This window comes from Gorilla gorilla, chromosome 8 (genome assembly GCF_029281585.2).
Source record: "Gorilla gorilla gorilla isolate KB3781 chromosome 8, NHGRI_mGorGor1-v2.1_pri, whole genome shotgun sequence".
Classification (NCBI taxonomy): Eukaryota; Metazoa; Chordata; class Mammalia; order Primates; family Hominidae; genus Gorilla; species Gorilla gorilla.
The window spans coordinates 23,779,702-23,798,012 of NC_073232.2; the positions used below are offsets into that span (position 1 = coordinate 23,779,702).

The following is an 18,311-nucleotide window of genomic DNA, read 5'->3' on the forward strand; positions in this document are numbered from 1 at the left end:
AAACGAGATCATGTCATTTGCAGGGACATGGATGGAACTGGAGGCCATTATTCTTAGCAAATTAACACAAGAACAGAAAACCGAATATCTTGTGTTCTTACTTATAAGTGGGAGCTAAATGATGAGAACACATAGACACACAGAGGGGAACAACACACACTGGGGCCTTTTGGAAGGTGGAGCAGGGAAAGGATCAGGAAAAATAACTAATGGGTACTAGGCTTAGTCCCTGGGTGATAAAATAGTCTCTACAACAAACCCCAATGACACAAGTTTACATACGTAACATCACATCTGCACTTGTAACCCTAAACTTAAAAGCTGAAATAAATAAATAATAAAACATTTTTTAAAACCAACCAAACAAAAACCATACAGGTTGCTCTAGGGTTGGGAATTATGTTTAATGCATCCTATTTACCTAATATAGTCAATGTTTCTTAGCAAATAATAGATTCACAATAAATATTTTTGCTGACTGAAAAAAAAAAAAAAAGACTGCAGCGTCCAATCCTGCCTGAGTTTCCATGCTGCTAACCTGTCCTGTGAATGTTGGACTTGCCGGCCCCTATAACTGCATGGATCAACTCCTTAAAATGTATCTCTCTCTCTCTCTGTTCTGTGTTCTCTCTCTCTGTTCTGTGTTCTCTCTCTCTCTATCTCTCTCAGTTCTGTTTCTTGAAAGAACCCTGGCTAATAAACTATTCAGTGAGCCAGACGGAGCGAATCCAAAATTTCCCTGCAGAAAGTTGAGAGATTGAGAGGGCAGTCTGTGCGATGCAAGCAACCACTGCCTGATGACTTCCACAGGGAGCTGGAGAGGTGTGAATGAGACCTCAAGGCCACAATGTCACATAGTGAAGCCCAAGCAGGAAATCTCTAGCAGCTAAAGAAAAGACGTTACCTTTGAGGATTTATTAAAGCAGGCAGGGCCTTTTTCTCATAATGTCCAAGGTAAAAGAAAAACAAGATCTCCCACTGAAATCATTTGGTTGGAATCCATTCTAGAGAAGGAAGGATAAAACCCTTCTGCCATTTTTCTTCTTTATTCTGTTCACAAAACCATCTGGTTGGGTTTTCTGTTTTTGTTTTTGTTTTTCTTGGAGGGACAAGTCGTGGAGCTTGAAGGTAAGTTTTGAAAGATCTCCAGCTATTCACCAAGTATATAATTATGCTTTGGAGATGAATGTTGGAAGGATGCCACCGATTCTCTTTGCAAGATAGGAGGGGGAAAAAAGTCTATGTGCAGCGCTCATAAGCAGAGCAATTTTTATTTTAAGTTTCAAAGGAGATTTGACAAGGCATCACTTACAGATTGTGAAAAAGTCATTTAAAAACGGTGAATACATCATGGAAACTTCCTCTTCCCTTCCTACTTTGTTCTGCCCCTGACTTGACAAAGGAATGGCCAGGAATCCTTCACACCTGGTAGTGGGAACTGTTTTCCTTAAGGAACTTAGAAAATTGCGAGGATAACGGAAGCTGTTGCATGATGCTGACTAGGATGTTTCATTGCCTATTTCATAGAAATACTGCCAGCCAGTTCTCTGAGCCCAGCTCTCACAAATCCTCGGTCTCCATGAGGTAGCTCAGTGGTTCCCAATTCTGGCTGCGTGTTAGAATTACTAGAGGGAGGTTTTTAAAAATACGGGTGCCATAGTTCCATCTCCGAACAATTAACTACCAAGTTCTGGGGTGTTAGCATTAATATTAGTAACTTTTTAAAAACTCCCCCAAGTGATTCTGAGCATCCAAGAGCAGCGCAGGGCCTGAGATCCTCTGCACTGGGTGGGAGTAGAGCATGGCACAGGCGGCCCTAGATGCCCAGCCTGGCTCCCCGTCTGCAGCGAGTGCCAATAGGCCGGCCCCTGAGAAATCCAGGAGTGTGAAATGTTCATCTTAAGTTAAAAGTCTGAGGCCGCGAGTGCTGGCACAACTGCAACCCCAGGACTTTGGGAGGCTGAGGCGAGAGGATCACTTGACGTCAGCAGTTGCAGGCTGAAGTGAGCTAGGGTCACCACTGTACTCCAGCCTGGGCAACAAAGCAAGACCCTCTCGAAAAAAAAAAAAAAAAAGCCAGGCACAGAGGCTTATGCCTGTAATCCCAGCACTTTGGGAGGCCGAGGCAGGTGGATCACCTGAGGTTGGGAGTTCGAGACCAGCCTGACCAACATGGAGAAACCCCATCTCTACTAAAAATACAAAATTAGCCAGGTGTGGTGGCGCATGACTGTAATCCCAGCTACTCGAGAGGCTGAGGAAGGAAGTCGCTTGAACCCAGGAAGTGGAGGTTGCAGTGAGCCGAGATCGCACCACTGCACTTCCAGCCTGGGCAACAAGAGTGAAACTCTGTCCCAATAAATAAATAAATAAATAAATAAATAAATAAATAAATAAATAAATAAAAAGCAGCAAAGTTCTGGGCTGCTGACATGCATTCCCACGTAGGTGAAAGAAGTATAGAACAAACAGTGCCAGCAGACTGACTTTTATTTTTTTTTAAATCTTTGTTCTTTAAGCATTTTCATTTCAACACTGTCTGCTCATATAGCCACTATTCTGGCCCCTTCTCTGCCATTCTTTCCTGGCACCATCCCCAACACCCATTTCTGGTCTGGTGCCCTCTCCTGGGCTGCCAGGCACTTGGTGCTTACCTCAGTTGACGCACTTATCAAATGACACTGCTGTATATTTGTTTCTGTGTCTGACTCTCCCACTAGACTATGAAGAACTTGAGGATGGGGGCGCTGTCATTTTGTCTTTTTATCTATTAAGATTAGCACCTAGAACAATGCCTGGCACCTAGAGGGCATTTAATGAATGTTTATTGAATAAATTAAAGGATAAACCAATAAAATCAAAATTGAGGAGATGTTTATGGTATAGAGCCTTCTTTTTTTTTCTTTTTTTTTAGATGGAGTCTCACCTCTGTTGTGCAGGTTGGAGTGCAGTAGTGCGATCTCGGTTCACTGCAACCTCCACCTCCCGGATACAAGTGATTCTTGTGTCTCAGCCTCCCGAGTGTCTGGGACTACAGGTGCCCACCAGCATGCCCGGCTAACTTTTGTATTTTTAGTAGAGCCAGGGTTCCACCATGTTGGCTGGGCTGGTCTCAAACTCCTGACCTCAGATGATCCACCCCCCTCGGTCTCCCTAAGTGCTGGGATTACAGGTGTGAGCCACTGTGGCTAGCCAAGCCTTCATCTGTTCTTATTTCATCTTTGTTTATCATTGCTAATATTTTTGTGATCCGTTCATTATTCTAGAACTTGATAGAAACAATTTAAGGCCACGTGGGAGAATAGGTTCCAAGATAATTTTTTTCCCTTGAAGAAGGAACTGTGTATTATTCAGATTTGAAACAAAGTACTCAGAAAATTTTATTTTCAAGTGAACTCTGCTAGAGGGAATGGTTTCCTTTTGACTGTCCTCTTCACCCATTTCCTGGCCCCTCACTGAAATTTCTTGCATGGCAGAGAACGAACCTCTGGATGTGCCAGTTTTCCTGTTTGCAAAATGAGAATAATCGCTTTTATGACTGTAGTACTATATTAGAAAGAGCAACTGCTTATACAGAACTTTAAGCATTACGGGAGAAAATATAGAATACTAATAACATAAATAATGATACCACTGAATCAGGAACAGAAGAAAACAAACAGATGCATTTACCTTATTATTCTCTGTGACATTAATAGCACATGGAGAAGCATATAAATAGCACTGGTCACATTAATGAGATACCAAACTATATTAAGCATATTGCCAAGAAGAGATGTACGTTTTTTCACAATTTTAGCTTTACGATGCTTTTGGTTGAGGTTTTTTCTGATATGCAGAGAACTCAATATCTAAAAGATGTTTTTAGTTTATCTGATTTAAGGATGAAGGATGTAATCTTGCACTTAATGGGTTACTTTCTAAATTGGAGAGCAAAGCCAAAGACATATATTACAGTTCCAGGTGGGCGGATCACTTGAGGTCAGGAGTTTGAGGCCAGCCTGGTCAACATGGTGAAACCCCGTCTCTACTAAAACTACAAAAATTAGCTCAACATGGTGGCACATGCCTGTAATTTCAGCTACTCGGGAGACTGAGGCAGGAGAATCGCTTGAACCCGGGAGGCGAAGGTTGCAGTGAGCTGAGATCGTGCCACTGCACCCCAGCCTGGGTGACAGAGCAAGACTCCATCTCAAAAAAAAAAAAAAAAGACATATCGTTAAGCTAGAGGGTGTTTAACGAGAAAAAAGTAATTAATTTAATCAGGAACACATAATTTCAAATAAAATCTTTAGTAGGTTATTTCTTTTGTGCTTACTCAGTAATAACTGTGAAGTCTAACTTTAAAGTGTTAAAGTCTTCATTCATTTCTTAGGGCAACAAACTTTCATGGGGGCCTAATATGTGCTGAAGATGCTATGAAGAATCAAACATTGGTTTTGCCTTTGAGTTGCTTGTTGTTAGGCAAGAAGCCAGACAAATCAGCATTTGCAATATAAGATAATAAATGCTAAAAGAGCATTTAATATTTATCTCATTTCTGTGGCTTATTGTTAAAAGTACCCATACAGTTATACACACTTTTTCTCCACATTGGGGCTTTTTATAAGTGAGATAATACATCTGTGTAGTATTTTCTCTACATTGGGGCTTTTTATAAGTGAGATAATACATCTGCATAGTATTTAGTTTGAGTTAGATTTTCTGGGTTTTGCCACCGAAAGCATGCTAATGATACAAGGAGGAAGTTTAGGAAGGGAGATAGCTCTTTTTTCTTTTTTTTCTTTTTGCGACAGTCTCGGTCTGTCACCCAGGCTGGAGTGCAGTGGTGCGATCTCAGCTCACTGCAACCTCCACCTCCCAGATTCAAGCGATTCTCCCACCTTCCTCCCAAGTAGCTGGGAGCACAGATGTGCTCCACCACACCTGGCTAATTTTTGTATTTTTAGTAGAGAGGGGGTTTCACCATGTTGGCCAGGCTGGTCTTGAACTCCTGGCCTCAAGTGATCCGCCCACCTCAGCTTCCCAATGTGCTGAGATTACAGGCATCTGCCACCGCACCGGGCCGATGGCTCATTTTTTAACACATTGAGTTTGAGATCGCTGTGAGGCCACCTAGAGACTTCCCAGGGGTAGTTAGGTCTATCCTTGAAAAACATAAACTTGTTGTAACAGCTTTGGGCTATTTTAAAATACTGTAGTGTAAACACTCTGAGTATCTCTATCCTAAGGACAGGCAGTTGCACCTGGAGTGGTTCCATGGCATCATGGAAGACCCAGGTTCTTTCTTGTCTTCTGCCGCCATCCCTAGATTGTGTTTTTCTTTGCAGGCTCCTGCTCTCATGCTCACAGGATGGTGACAGCACCATTGGGCATCCCCTCCTCACCCAACAATGACCAAAAGCCAAGTTCATGCACTATCTTCCTTATTTTCCTACTTGAAAGCAAAGTCAGTTTTGCCAACTACGCTCACAGATGGTTAGTTAGTCATTGAAGGACCCTAATCGGGAACCTGCACCCAGAGGGGTCTACAGCGTTTCACAGGAGGCTAGCGGAACCTAAACCGGAGGGTTTGCGAATTAGCATAAGAGACTTGGGACACCATTTTTTCACTTGTGAGAAGAACAGTATTCAAGAGACATGACTGACCGGCATCTTTCCCTTTGCAAAATGAAGTATAAGAGGCCGAGGCAGGCAGATCACCTGAGGCCGGGAGTTCAAGACCAGCCTGGCCAACATGGTGAAACCCTGTCTCTACTAAAAAGTACACAAATTAGCCGGGCATGGTTGCACACACCTGTAATCTCAGCTACTGGAAAGGCTGAGGCAGGAGAATAGCTCGAACATGGGAGGCAGAGGTTGCAGTGAGCCGAGATTGTGCCACTGAACTCCAGCCTGGGAGACAGAGTGAAACTCTGTCACATACACACACACACACACACACACACACACACACACACACACACACACACACACACACACACAAAGAACATGTCACATTCAAATGACCAAGTCCTCTACAGAAGCATCGTGGATCTTGAACCTCATTTGGTCCTTTACCCCCATTTGATTAGAAGACTTGATGGTTTTGCCATTCGAGTATTGTTGTATTCCTATATGTTAATTTATTCATGCAATGAGCTACTATTTAAAAGGACAGAGGCCAGGCTTGGTGGCTCATGCCTATAATCCCAGCACTTTGGGAGGCAGAGGGAGGTGGATCCCCTGAGATCAGGAGTTCAAGACCAGCCTGGCCAACATGGCAAAACCCCATCTCTACTAATAATACAAAACTTAGCTGGGTGTGGTGGCAGGCACCTGTAATCCCAGCTACTCGGGAGGCTGAGGCAGGAGAGTAGCTTGAACCCGGGAGGCAGAGGTTGCAGTGAGCTGAGATGGCACCACTGCACTCCAGCCTGGTGACAGAGTGAGAGTCTATCTCAAAATAAATACATAAATAATAAAAGAACAGATTCTGGTGACTTTGTTCAGTATACAGGATCAGGAAATAGGACTCTTTTGTGCCTGCTTGCCAGCAGATGTTTGTACTTCTGGCAGAATTCACGTGAGACATTCTCTATTGCAACGTATCAACAGGGAGCAAGCTGTAGGAGGACAGACATGTAGCCCCCACGTGCCTCTAATTGTTAGAGGCTACCAATATTTGCTTCATGGTTTTGACGGGTGAAAATACCTCAGGCCTATTTGCAACATCACTGCACCAAGTCACTTCTGCCTATAGAGACGCAAGTCTTACGCAGCCAGGTCAGAAGGGTTCCGGCAGAAACTCAGTCAAAAGGGCTGTCTTTCCTAAAGACAGCACTTCCGGAACTCTCAGAAAAGACCTGGGGATGAAAGCCATCTGGGAGATCCATCACCTCCCCAAGTACCAGGATCTAAGCCACTGGTGACCTTGTTCCCTTACTGTCTCAAGTCTGTCCCCACCTAAAGCATCCAGCTTGGTCAGAAAGGAAAACGATTTCCAGATAGAGAGGAATTATTACTGTTTAAGGGTATACACATTGCTGCTTAAGGTATACACATTATTATTACTGCTTAAGGGTATACACATTGCTGTCCCCATTCAAGAGCCTCCTTAGACAGGGTTCCACCCTTTATTCGGCCTCTGTGTCTATGATTTTCTTGTACCACTATTCACAGTCAGGAGCGTGCTCAGGAATTCCCGGTGGCCTGCAACTTCCCATCTCTACTGCTGCCTTTCTTCCCACCTTGAGCTGGTATACCAGAAAGCAGATGGGTGAGAGTGGTTTTACAAAAGAGATAACTTTGAATTAACTCTAGGTGTTCATATAAAGAGTTTGCACTTTTACACGATCATGCATTGTTTTATATCAAAAATTCCTTAAGTTTTCAAAGTCAACTTCTCATTTGCAAATAGCCCTACACTAATTATAATTAATAAGTTATGTGAGGCACATCTTACTACTCTTTTTTGTTGAGATTTGATGTTTTAAGTTACAGGACTGTGCAGGTAACTCATTTGCCAGGAAGTTTCTCCTTTAGGATGGGCAATCAAATCCTGCCTATGTGCTTAGGTTCCAACAATTGCCTCAGTTGTCATTTTCTACTTAACTGAACAGGAAACACACACAAACCAGCTTTTCAGAACAAGATCATAAACACCTCCCATGGCATTTTGATGTCCTTTGTGGAGGATTCCCCTTCCTCTAACTGCCTAAAATTTCCAACCTCCGGCCTTCCCTGGCGCAGAATTACAAAACCAAGTGTCAACCTCATATTGGAAAAAGTGTTAACTTGAGGAGCCATATTTTCTTTGGAAAGGAGGAACTGCAAGTGGAAAACTAAGGGCAGTTCAGATCAGGTTAACCATGTCTGTGGCTGGAAAAAGAAATCTCTAATTTCCCATAATTGATGTAGCACATCCATTCAACCAGCCCCTGTGGTTCCTAGACCGTAAGACATTTTAAAGTTTCCAACATACCCAGTGAGTGGAATCGTGAAATTATTATTTTTTAACTGATGCACAACTGCAAGTTATTTCATCAAGAGACTGGAAATTTCAGCTATACACACGTAGGTATTTTAGAAAAATGGGTCTTGTCAATAAGTTGAAATCTCCCCAGTGACTCTTTGGGTAGGCACTCTAGGCCACTGCCGATGAACGACGTCAAACCTGAACTTGCATTTTCTACCTGTGAAAATTGAAGGCAAAGGAACAACCAGGTCGTGGGCAGATTGGTAGATTTTTCTCTGACAAGCTGGAAATAAGTGCTGCTCAAAGATATGGGTCGGCCTCTTCCCTTTGACACTCTCTCCCTCAATATATCAATACCTACTTACAGAACATTCCCTATTTCTAACTCAATAGTAAATGCAATGGTAACCTCACTTGAAAATAAATGGTGCTTTAAAATTTGGTTAAATTATTCCCTCATCTTTTATGTCTTAGCTTGGAATATAAGTCGATGCCTTTCATCTCTGAATTGTGTGAAAGTTTTGCATTCTTGCCACTCTCTGCAGTCTTTTATGGAGAGTTGCCAATAGCCAAATCTGCACCATGTAAATTTTCATGGTTTATGAGAGCTATCCATTTATTGCATTCTAAGAGAAGCCAAGAAGCTGCCTCTCTCTTTTCCGGTTGGGATGCAACTGAATATCCAGATTGGAAAATTCCTGACTGGGTATATCATGCACGATCATGCCACTGTGTTTAACATCTTTTGAAAGTAGAAACCTGGCATAAGAAATGATCAGGGCTGAAATGGAACGGAATGGGACTCTCACTAGGTCACTCAAATATCTTCTGTGTTTGAGGAGGGAGGGACAGTTAGTAATTTTGCTCAGGAGAATAAAAAGGAACTAGAAAATTAATGTTTGATTGCAATAATCTATTCTTTACCATATATTTTAAAATGTTGATGTCAAATAATATGTTTAATAGAGACCTTCACTAATAGGGCATTTGTTTTTGTAGGTAGGCTAAAATTCTCTCATCTTCTGTTCAGGCCCATAGGGAAAGGTAGGGAAGGTTTCATTCTAAAGAAATGCAGGAAAAATGGTTTGTACCACAAAATGGAAATATAGCCCAGCAGAGCTGTTCCCAGTAATGCTATTAGGTAAGGAGGATGCAGAGTGCCGGTAGGATGAGGGGTGATGGGTGATTACACATGAGTTTATAATAGGTTTCCAAGCAACACTGACATCTACAGATGGTACCTCCAAGTCTTCGCTTCCAGACAACTTCAAGACATTGAAATAAAAATCAATATATTGAATATCAGTTACCTATAGAGGTGAACAAGAGTTCCAAGAGCTTTTCTGTTAATAGATATCCGAGGAGTCTCTCAAACACCCAATTTCAATTAAGATGGCTTCAGGGGAACATGTTTTGAATCTGCTTCTAACTAAGGAACTGAAACTGAATTAATGAAATGATCCTAGGTATTAGAAAAGACTGTGCCAAGAAAAGACAAAGGATGGGCATGGAGCCTAGACAAGGAGAGCAAAGGAAAAGTTATTTAGTTATTTGCAGCATGAGTTCTGCACAGCCCATAGAAGTTATGTCTGACCTGTTGACCTGAGTTTCCCATGCTGCTTGGAGGGTTATCATTAGAGTGGAAATGGATTAGATGCTTAGTAGCCTCACGGAGTTCCAGTTTCCTTGTCAGGTAGAACAATCGGAGTTGAGTTCAGAGAGGTACTTTGTATTGGATTTGTGGGCCACTGTAGGGATTTGATTTTTACTCTGAGGGAAATAGGTAGCATTTGGAGGGTTTTGAGCAGAAGAGTGAGTGGGATTATCAGGAACTAATATTGTAAGAGGACTAGCAGGATCAAATGAGCTAGTACTCATTTGATGATCAATGAGTGGTACTTATAATTGCCATAGCTCAGTGATGCTATCAAAGTAGCCCCTCTTCACCAAGACTGATTCAGGAAGATGTAGAAAATCTGAATAGACCTATAACTGGTATGGAGATTGGATCCATAATCAAACACTGTACAACAACAACAACAGAAAGACTTGGATCATGTGGTTTCACTGGTGAATTCTACCAAACATGTAAAGAATCTTTCTCAAACTCCTCCAAAGAACTGAAGAGGAGGGAACACTTCCTAATTCATTCTATAAAGCAAGCACTAACCTGATACCAAAGTTAGACAAAGACACTGCAAGAAAACTGCAGAACAATATCCCTGATGTGTGTATATATATATATATATAGAGAGAGAGAGAGAGAGAGACAGAGAGAGAGAGAGAGAGTGAGAGAGAGAGAGACAGAAAGACAGAGAGAGAGAGAGAGTCTCCTTCTGTCGCCCAGGCTGGAGTGCAGTGCCACAATCTCAGCTCACTGCAACATCCGCCTCCCGGGTTCAAGTGATTCTCCTGCCTCAGCCTCCTGAGTAGCTGGGATTATAGCCCCTCTACCACACCCAGCTAATTTTAGTATTTTTAATAGAGACAGGGTTTCACCATGCTGGCCAGGCTGGTCTCAAACTCCTGACCTCATATGATCCACCCACGTCAGCCTCCCGAAGTTCTGGGATTACAGGCATGAGCCACCACACCCGGCCCCTGATGAGCATTAATAGAAAGATCCTCAACAAAATACTAGCAAACAGAAAACTGCAGCATATTAAAAAGATTACACCATGACTAAGTGGGATTTGTTCCTGGAATACAATGATGGTCAACATAGAAAAATCGATCAGTGTAACATACCACATTGACAGAATGAAGGAAAGAAAACACATGTGATCATCTCAATTGATATGAAAAAAATTAACAAAATTCAACGCCCTTTCATAACAAAAAAAATACTCAAAAAGTTAGGAATAGAAGGAAACTACCTCAACACAATAAAGTTCATATAAGAAAAACCCACCACTAGCCTCATATTTAATGGTGAAAGACTGAAAGCTTTTACTCTGAAATCAGGAAAAAAACAAGGTTGCTTACTTTGCCACTTCTATTCAATGCAGTATTGTAAGTTTCCTCCAGAGCAATTAAGCAAGAAAAAGAAATAAAAGGCATCCAAATTGGAAAAGAAGAAGTAAAATTATCTGTCTGTTGATGACATGATCTTATGTGTAGAAAACAAAAAATGTACAGAACTAATAAACAAATTCAGCAAAATTGTAAGATAAAGACCCCTGCACAAAAATCAGTTGCATTTCTATACAGTAACAATGAACACTCTGAAAAGGAAATTAACAAACAATTTTATTTACAATAGCATCAAAAAGAATAAAATATTTAGGAATTAGCTTAACCTAGGAGGCAAAAGAAGTGCACATTGAAAACTTCAAAATGTTACTGAAAGAAATTTAAAAAGACATAAATATAATAAATGGAAAAATATCTTGTTTTCATGGATTAGAAAATGTAAGATGTCAATACTGCTCAAAGATATCTATATATTTAATGCAACCCCTATCAAAATCTCAATAATGTTTTTTGCAGAAATAGAAAAATTCTTCCTAAATTTATAAAGAATCTCAAGAGACCCCAAATGATCAAAACAATCTTTGAAATGGGAGAACAACATTGGAAGTCTCACACTTTGAGATTTCAAAGTTCACTACAAAACTACAGTAATCGAAACAGTGTGGTACTGTCACAGACATATAGACCAATGGAACAGAATGAAATCTCAGAAACAAACCCTCACATATATGGTCAAATGATTTCAACAAGGGTGCCAAGACCACTCAATGGGGAAAACACAGTGTTGTCAACAAATGGTGCTGAGAAATTTGGATATCTACATGCAAAAGAATGATGGTGGCACCACAATGTGAATATGCTTAATGCCACAGAATTATATACTTTAAAACAGTTACAATGGTAAAATTTATGTTATGTCTATTTTATCACAATAAAATGAATCATTCTCCTTCCTCTAAGTCCATGCTTTCCAACAAATTTTTGGTTATCATTTCTCTTCACTTGTGATTTTCCAATGGGGAGAATACATGGCTCAGTCAGCGCAACCTTACCCATTAGTGCTCAAAGCTTACAACTAAATGAGCATTCTGACTTACGCATCAGGCTCTTGTAAACTATCTCTCACCTCATCTTCCTGCTGTCCCTATTAGGTTTATTACCATGGCCTTGATGCTCCAACCTTCCTGACTCTAATGCATCCTACACCTACCCATGGCTTTGCCCCTGCTAAGTGGACAGTAACTACAGATGTTGTCCCCACTGTGTGTTATTGGTTCTATTCTAACACACAGTGCTTGCCTTGAGCCCCTGTGTCCCATGTGTCACTAAAACAGGAAGATAAAATCAAATTGACACTGCTGTATCCAGCAACATAGGGAGTCTCTATTCTCTCAGAGAAAGCCGACTGACAAAACTGTGTTTGGAGACAGCAGTGCTGAGGCTCAGATGCTAGAAATCAGTAACCACCAGAGCCTGTGAATCTTCAGGCCACTGCTGGGGTGCTAGGATGGCTTGGTTACCACTTCTCTGCCCAGTTGCTAAACCAACCTGTTCCAAAAATCAATGAAGTTGTCAATTCCAAGATGTGCCCTGTTTCCCTTCACTTTGGTACAACTGACATTTTTGTTTTTATTTTCTTTTTTTTAGACGGAGTCTCATTCTGTCACCCAAGCTGGATTGCAGTGGTGCAATCTCGGCTCACTGCAACCTCAGCCTCCAGGGTTCAAGCAATTCTTGTGCCTGTCTCCCAAGTAGCTGGGATTACGGGCGCCCGCCACCACGACCAGCTAATTTTTTGTATTTTTAGTAGAGACGGGGTTTCACGATGTTGGCCAGGCTGGTCTTGAACTCCTGACTTCGTGATTCACCCCCCCCCCCCCCCACTCAGCCTCCCAAAGTGTTGGGATTACAGGCGTGAGCCACCGCGCCCGGCCACAATTGGCTCTTTATTTAAAAACCCCAGAAATGATTTCCCAGACTACAATTACTATCTCTTCCTGTGTGAGGCTGGCTACTCCCAGTTCAAGTACAAACTAGATGGAACTTACAACTGCTATAGGAAGACATTCTCAAACTACCAAACTACTCTGAAACTTTTAGTTGCTTAGTGTGTGAACTCTCCCTTTCTCACACTGCGTACATCACCGGGAGAGAGAGGAGTGAAACAGCACCATTCAACTTGGCTGGGTGCAGTGTTAAGTTGGATTCGCAATTAGAACAGAATAAGATCGAAGCCCCTGTATTCTAGTCTCCCCTGTCTTCTTCCCAAGGCTGAACATGGAGCCCTGTCCTGTGTTTGTATTCCATCCGGTGCTGAGCCATAAGCCCTCTCATACTGCATTGATTCTGCCTGTTTACCCAACGGAACTTCCCACTAGAACATCAGCAACCTCACAGATTAAGTCACAATCATCAGTGTTTCCCCAGGGCTAATGCTATCCTCACATGGAGGAAGAGCATAATAACTACTGACTAAAAAAATAAACAGCAGACCTGGCGCGGTGGCTCACACCTGTAATCCCAGCACTTCGGGAGGCCAAGGCGGGTGGATCATGAGGTCAGGAATTCGAGATCAGGCTGGCCAACATGGTGAAAACCCATCTCTACTAAAAACACAAAAATTAGCCAGGCGTGGTGGCTGGCGCCTGTAATCCCAGCTACTTGGGATGCTGAGGCAGGAGAATTACTTGAACATGGGAGGCAGAGGTTGCAGTGAGCCGAGATCGCACCACTACACTTCAGTCTGGGTGATGGAGCAAGACTCTGCCTCAAAAAAATAAAAATAAAAATAAAATAAAATAAACAGCAGTACTGCTGAATTTCGTTGAGTCTACAATTCCATCAATGATATGACACTTCAACTACAAGACCACTAAGAAGGGGAAAAGTTATCATTAAGAGGTACTAACAATTATAAGATACATTCCCATTTTAGGGTTGTTATCACTTTGGTTTCAGGTCTGGAACAGAAAAGAGATGAATACAAAAAGTTGAAGACTAATCAACAGCATTTCTTCAATACAGACACATGCGCTGATCATTATACCAAACAAAAATGTTTCATATTTGCTTAGTTTGTTTAGCTTCATTACCTCAAGCTTTCTCTCTTGAACCAGATATTGTTTCCAATATAAATGAGCCACCCTCCTGTCTGAACATCAGGTAACTAAAGATAGAGAGAGGGGTTTGTCCCCATTTCTTACCTATCGTTATGTCTGAGGCTGAACTAAAAAAAAAAAAAAAAAGGTTATTTGTGGCCTCTAGCGAGGCAGCTTAAATAATGAGGATCAGTGCATCCAAAAGGGAAATATTTTTCTGCCAGGCAAGATTGTAATAAAAGCATCTCATTCATCATCTGCTAAGGGAAAACGCCATTGCAAAGTCACTTGGTAATGAAAAATCTGGGCAGTTCTAAGCCACTTTTAATCAGAAGATCTCAAAGCAATCCCCCACACTGCCAGCAGCAAAGCTTTGTCACTAACAGGATGCAAAATGGACATCTTCTGTGGTGTTATATACCATGAAGCTATGGTAGAAAAGGGTAAAGCAAATGAATAAAAGCAAATAATAATAATTATTGAATATCATTAAGAGGAGTTGGTTACTGGATACAAAAGTACACTTAGAAGGAACAAATTCGAGTATTCGATAGTACAGTGGAGAAGTTATAGTTAACAATAATTTATTGTGTATTTCAAAATAGCTAGAAGACAGGAATTGTTATGTTCTCAACACAGGGAAAAGGTAAGTGTTTGAGGTGGTAGATATCCCAGTTACCCTGATTTAATTACACATTTATACATGTATCAAAATATCACATGTACTCCAAAAAATATAGAACTGTGATATATCAATTAAAATAACAACAAATAAAAATAAATTAAAAAACAAATAATAATTATATCGACATCAACATATAAATATATGGAATTAATTTATTTATTTTTGTAGAGATGAACCTTCGTTATGTTGCCCAGGCTGGTCTCAAACTTCTGGTCTCAAGTGATTCTCCCTCTTTGGCTTTCCAAAGCTCTGGGTGACAGGCATGAGCCACGATGCCCAGCCAATATGTATGATATTTAAATGTGATTGCGTATCAAGCGGGATCACGTATGAATAGTTGATCCTAAATCCTCAAACACTACACAATTAATTAGTAGTAGAAGCACATTATAATTCAGAGGATGGACTTTGGAGTCAAACAGAACTGGGTTCCAGTCCTGTCTCTGCCACATCCTCTCTTTGTGGCCTTGGGCAAATGTCTTACCCTCTTTAAGCATCCATGCCCTCCTCTGTAACATGGGCACCATAAGAATATGCACTGGCCAGGCATGGTGGCTCACTCCTGTAATCCCAGCACTTTGGGAGGCTGGGCGGGGGAGTCATGAGGACAGGAGATCGAGACCATCCTGGCTAACACGGTGAAATCCCATCTCTACTGAAAATTCAAAAACTTAGCTGGGCATGGTGGCAGGCACCTGTAGGCCCAGCCACTCGTGGGGCTGAGGCAGGAGAATTGCTTGAACCTGGGAGGCAGAGGCTGCAGTGAGCCAAGATCGTGCCACTGCACTCCAGCCTGGGAGACAGAGCAAGACTCCATCTTAAAAAAAAAAAAAAAAAAAAAAGAATATGCACCTCAGTGTCACCAGGGTTGGCTGAGATACTCTGTGTAAAGCACTTGGAATAAGGGCTAGCGAACTGCAAGTGCTCTGCACAGCTTAGCTCTCGGTGTTTGAACTAGAATAGATGCCCATTTACCCACATCAGGCCTTCTTCCTGCACCTCCTGGCACTTAATTTCAGTGTTTACATTGCATCACTACTTCCCTCCCTGCCTGGTTTGGACCGCACAGTCAACTGCCACGTGTCCTGCCTCATGGAGCCTCTCCCACTTCATCTCCCTGTTGTTCCTGTCTGGATTGTTACAATGTCCTCTCTGCTCCGGCCTTCCCAACTGTAATCCATCCTACGCTGTGGACCACCCATGGCTTTGCTCCTGCCAAGTGGACACTAAACATGGATATGGCCCCATTTTGTGTTTTTGGTTCTATTTGAATTCACATGCTTGCCTTGAGTCCCTGAGTCCCATGTGCAACTAAAACAGAAAGATAAAATCAAAGTAACCCTTTGTTCTTGCGGCTGTCTTCAGTAATATAAGGTGGGTCTGCATTGCTCAACAGAAAGTCTTCCGGTTCATTAAAACTGTACATCATTGGTACCATAAATATCCAACAAATATCAACTTGGCCATGAATTCTAATCAGCTACCTATAATACTACCAAAAATATCTTAATCTGGATGTGGCTATACACTGAAAATTTGGTTTTTATTGGTTGGTTTTGGGCTTTAGTTTAGTGGTGCTAGAAAAAAACATTGCAGTATTTGCTGTGACAGAGGATATGGTAAAACTCTCTGTCCAATTTCAGAATGCAGACGACAGACCCAAGCTTCAGTCACTTCATATAAACCTGCAGGGTGTCAAATGAAACTATTTTTTAAATGATGTTTTAACCCTATCTTTGCTGGTTGGCTGTGTTCTTGCTAAGGAGGCTTCTTAGATTCTGTTAAGCAAGCCAGACCAAAAAATAATTTGTTAAACGGATGTGGAAAAATGATTTAAAAAATCAGAATACTTTAGTGATGGATCCCCAAAGACTTCTCAGTTTTTTTAAGTCTGGTCCTAAGCTACTTGGCTAGGAAATGACCAAAAATGGTCAAGAGATATCTTTGGAGTGTACCTTTTAGAAAACCTTTCCTCTACACTGCATCTGCAAACTGGGATTACCGGGAACTTTGAAATAATTGTGCAGCTCCATCTAATCAGAATACTCAACAATTAAAATTCACCGATGCCAAAAATGGAAAGAAAATAAGTAAATAACTCTTAAGAGCAATGGCACCATTTTTTTTTAAATAACTTCCTCCTCCTGCCTTCAACTCTCAGAAGATCATCACAAAAACATCCATATTATGAATAGTTTTATAGGTCAGTTCCCTTCCGTACCACTAGGCATACACTGATGATCATTTCCAAATTTTTCCAGACTGCTTTGATATCATGTGATTCATTTTAAGTAGTGGCAGTTTTGTGAATTCCCTAGCCAAACTTTTTAGATTGTGGATTTTCATATAAATAAATTGACAGACCGGTGGGGGTGGAGGGGGAAATAGAAAAAGGAAAAGAATGCTTTTGTTAACTATCTTACTCCTAATCTGTTATTGAGTGAGCCATTTTTGGCTCTAAGGCACCCTAGCCCGTTAATTCAAGGTTACCTTCGGTCATTGCCATGGCTCCAGTGCTTATTATCATTGCCTCATCCACATCTTTTGAGAACACTCTGAGAATCCACACGGCTTTAACACACTTCTTCGCACTAGTGAGAACGCCCGCAATGCCTTATTCAGTAAGAAGTTTAAATGAGTTTGTTTGCTGAAACATTCGCCACATGATCCCAACGCTCCTCCAGCTCCATCCCGTCTATAATCGCAGAGCGAACACTCACTCACCTTGGGCGTGTCAATAATTGATGGTCTGGGGATGGAAGCGTGAAACACCACTGCTTCACAGTCCGCCCCATCATCCAGGGACCCGGGCACATCTTCAGGCGTCTCCGCGGGTTGGGCCGCAGTGCGGTGACTTGAATTCCGATTCGCACTGCCATTTCTCTCTGCATGGGTGCTCGAATCTTGCCTTTTCTCTGGAGCTCCTTCTGCGCTTGGGTGTCTTGGCTGTCTGCCTGCTTTGGCCACAGGCTGCACACGGACGGTGGAATGAGTATCAGCCACGCCGGACTGATTGAAGGAAGCACTCTCCCTCGTATTCCCAAAACAAGCAAGCAGAGCTGAGCATGGAAATGGATGCATGCTTCTAGAGGGAGACTTCAGTCTTTCGGTGAGTCTTGCTTTCCACGTGGACATGACTTGCAGTGAATCATTGCAAAGTTCATACGGGGCAAGGAAATTTTCCAGGGGTCCACATCACCTCCACTTTGCTTATAGGCACTCTTTCCAATTGCCCGAAGAGAAAAACGTGCTAGTGGTTGCCCCTAAATAGAAGTTGGGATGGCAAGGCCACCTTCCCTGAGAGTCACTTAGCCGCTGGGGCCCCTTTGAAAGTGTCCATCCTGGGCAATTTCGCGCTCTTCCTTCTGTGATGCTGTCAGTGGCTAAAGAAAGCTGTTGGGGAGGCATGTGAGTGGCTCCGGTTACAGTTCCTAGGCAGGGCAGACGCTTCAGGGTAGGGTAGTGCCAAGTCAATAGACAATTGCTTCAGGTTACCTAGGAGGCATAAAGATAATGTAGCCTGATAGCATCTGCCATAATAGCGTCAGCCTGCGTATCAATAACATCATAACAGCAGCAAAACCTTCTTTGGTTACCC

At 42.1% G+C, this 18,311-nt stretch overlaps 1 protein-coding gene across 1 annotated transcript in view; it reads right to left on the minus strand.

Moving 5' to 3' along the window:
• Positions 1-18,083, minus strand: part of FAM107B (family with sequence similarity 107 member B) — a 254,614-nt gene extending 236,531 nt beyond the window's left edge. The window contains exon 1 of the mRNA XM_063709896.1: positions 17,438-18,083. Coding sequence (XP_063565966.1) covers positions 17,438-17,848 — 411 coding nt within the window. The 5' untranslated portion in view covers positions 17,849-18,083. The remainder of the gene's footprint in view (positions 1-17,437) is intronic.
• Positions 18,084-18,311: the final 228 nt, after the last annotated feature.